The following is a 2,216-nucleotide window of genomic DNA, read 5'->3' as shown; positions in this document are numbered from 1 at the left end:
GGCATTCCTCGTTCACAAACGGACCATTTATTTAAGTATATGTACAGTACCGCCCCACAGCCGAGCAAATCGGATGCACACACGGTACCCTTAGCAGGATACGGTTACGGTTTGCCATTATCTCGGCTCTACGCCAGATATCTGCACGGTGATATCGTGCTGCTTAGTTGTGAGGGTTACGGAACAGATGCTATTATTTATCTGAAGGTAAATCTGAAGGCTTGAAAATTCTCGCAAAAAATTTATAAAAATATATTTAACGATAGTTGTTACAACTTTATAATGTCATATATTTTATCTAGAAGCAATGATTAAAACACGGAAATTTTTATCTTCAGGCGTTATCCACCGAGGCGAATGAATTGTTGCCAATATTTAACAAGACTTCGTCGAAGTTTTACCGCATGCCGATACCCATTGCGGATTGGAGCAGCCAATGCGGTGGTGGGATGGCCACGAGGCAACTTACTATGAGTCACACTCAGGGCCACAGGCTTCCCCATGGGATGGAAATCACTCATTTATAGCAGAATGCGATCGATGCGGATCAGGAAACGATTGGGTAATTTGTAATAAGTAACAATATATGCTCGTAGTTTTTCTATATCTTTTCAATAGGATAAATTTAATTGTTTTTTTTTTCTCTAGGGAGCTCAGAAAGATTTTTTAACTGTAAATCACAAAGAATGCTTTAATAGGAAAGCTAGATCTGCATTTGAAGTTAGGACAAATGTTGAAAAAATATTCTCTACAAATATGAAAACAACTAGTTATTAAGCAAATGAAGTACTATATTGGCCAGAAATAATATTGATAATCTTCCTTGTGCCCGCAATTACATTACATATCAAATTATTTATACAGATTTAACAATTGAATTTTTTTTTAACACTTTTTCTGACACAGTAAAAGATTATTCACTACGTGTTTTTAGCGAGAACACTTTCACAGGGTTTATTCGAGCCAAATAAAAAGAAAAACTATTTTAAAAAATTTCGAAGGAGAGGAATGAATGATTTTATAATGAAGCGTCTAGATGATTGGATTGTGATTGTTTATAATATTAGGTTTTGTATAGCAAAGTGGGTTTAAACTTCTCGTTAATTATACTACAGATAACATCAAAGAGCATTTCAATTTATGAAGACGCATTTTTGTTACATTAATAAGCAACTCCGATAATACATCCTAGATCACGTATCCTGAATCTATTCATAAAAATTATTCGACATACTTATTATTATTATAATTACTTGACATAATTATTTGACATACTTATATTAAACAACGATACATGATGATGTGTATTAATAATATAAATATAATTTGTTGTTGTGATTTCTTTCTGAACAAAATTTAAAAAATATATAATATGTTTAGAAAAAAAAAGAGAGAGAGAGAGAGAGAGAGAGAGAGAGAGAGAGAGAGAGAGTGACAGAAAGAGAGAGTAGAAAAGAAAAATTAATATTTTTTTATCTTTTCTTCTTCTCTATTTTGTTTCTCTTTTTTTATATTATCAAATTATTTTCTAAGAAAAATTTTTATATATAGTTTATTATATATCGAATAAATTTAGAACGTGATCTAGGAAAAGTAGGTAATTAAAAATAAGTAATTCCTGATTTTGATCGTTTGAAAATTAACATGTAACAAACTGCAGACTGTGATGTAGCCTGAAATTTTGATTTAGCTGGTAAACAATTACACGTATTAATGTACGCGTGTACAAAATACGTGTCGTGTATGTAGTAAATTATAATTTCACTGCTGTATACGGTTGTTTCGAATGATTATAATAAGGACTAATTAAAGAAAAACTACTTCCTATCTTCCGCAAAGTATTTGATGTTACATAAAAAATTCACTGTTAGCCGGCCAATTGGGTACAATGTTTTTTTTTATTATAATTTATATAAATAGATTAATTTTGAACGGATTAGAGATGTTTCTTTACGGAGTAATCTTTTGGTACAGATTTCACATTCTGAGGTATCTGTATATGTATTTTTGTATCTGTATACATATAAATACCTCAGTATATTTTTAGTTGTGTATTTATTTTAATTATTTTTAATAATATTGTGTTTTTTTACAGAAACACACTTTAACGCAAAAATATCATCACATGATTTGTTTGCCAGTTTTTCATTGGATCTTCGGAAGAATAATAATTTTTTAATTGTCTTATGAAAATATCAATGATTCTTTACATATAT

General features: G+C 30.2%; 1 protein-coding gene across 1 annotated transcript in view; it reads left to right on the top strand.

The window, feature by feature from the left end:
* The window catches only part of LOC115236023 (pyruvate dehydrogenase (acetyl-transferring) kinase, mitochondrial), a 2,861-nt gene extending 1,472 nt beyond the window's left edge, over positions 1-1,389 (top strand). The window contains exons 6-8 of the mRNA XM_029808205.1: positions 1-207; positions 339-562; positions 649-1,389. Of these exons, the coding sequence (XP_029664065.1) occupies positions 1-207; positions 339-527 (396 nt within the window). The 3' untranslated portion in view covers positions 528-562; positions 649-1,389. The remainder of the gene's footprint in view (positions 208-338; positions 563-648) is intronic.
* Positions 1,390-2,216: the final 827 nt, after the last annotated feature.

Source organism: Formica exsecta, unplaced genomic scaffold (genome assembly GCF_003651465.1).
Source record: "Formica exsecta isolate Colony F162 unplaced genomic scaffold, ASM365146v1 scaffold238, whole genome shotgun sequence".
NCBI classification, from domain to species: domain Eukaryota; kingdom Metazoa; phylum Arthropoda; class Insecta; order Hymenoptera; family Formicidae; genus Formica; species Formica exsecta.
Note: the sequence above shows the minus strand (reverse complement) of the source record. Positions and strands in the feature narration are given on the sequence as shown.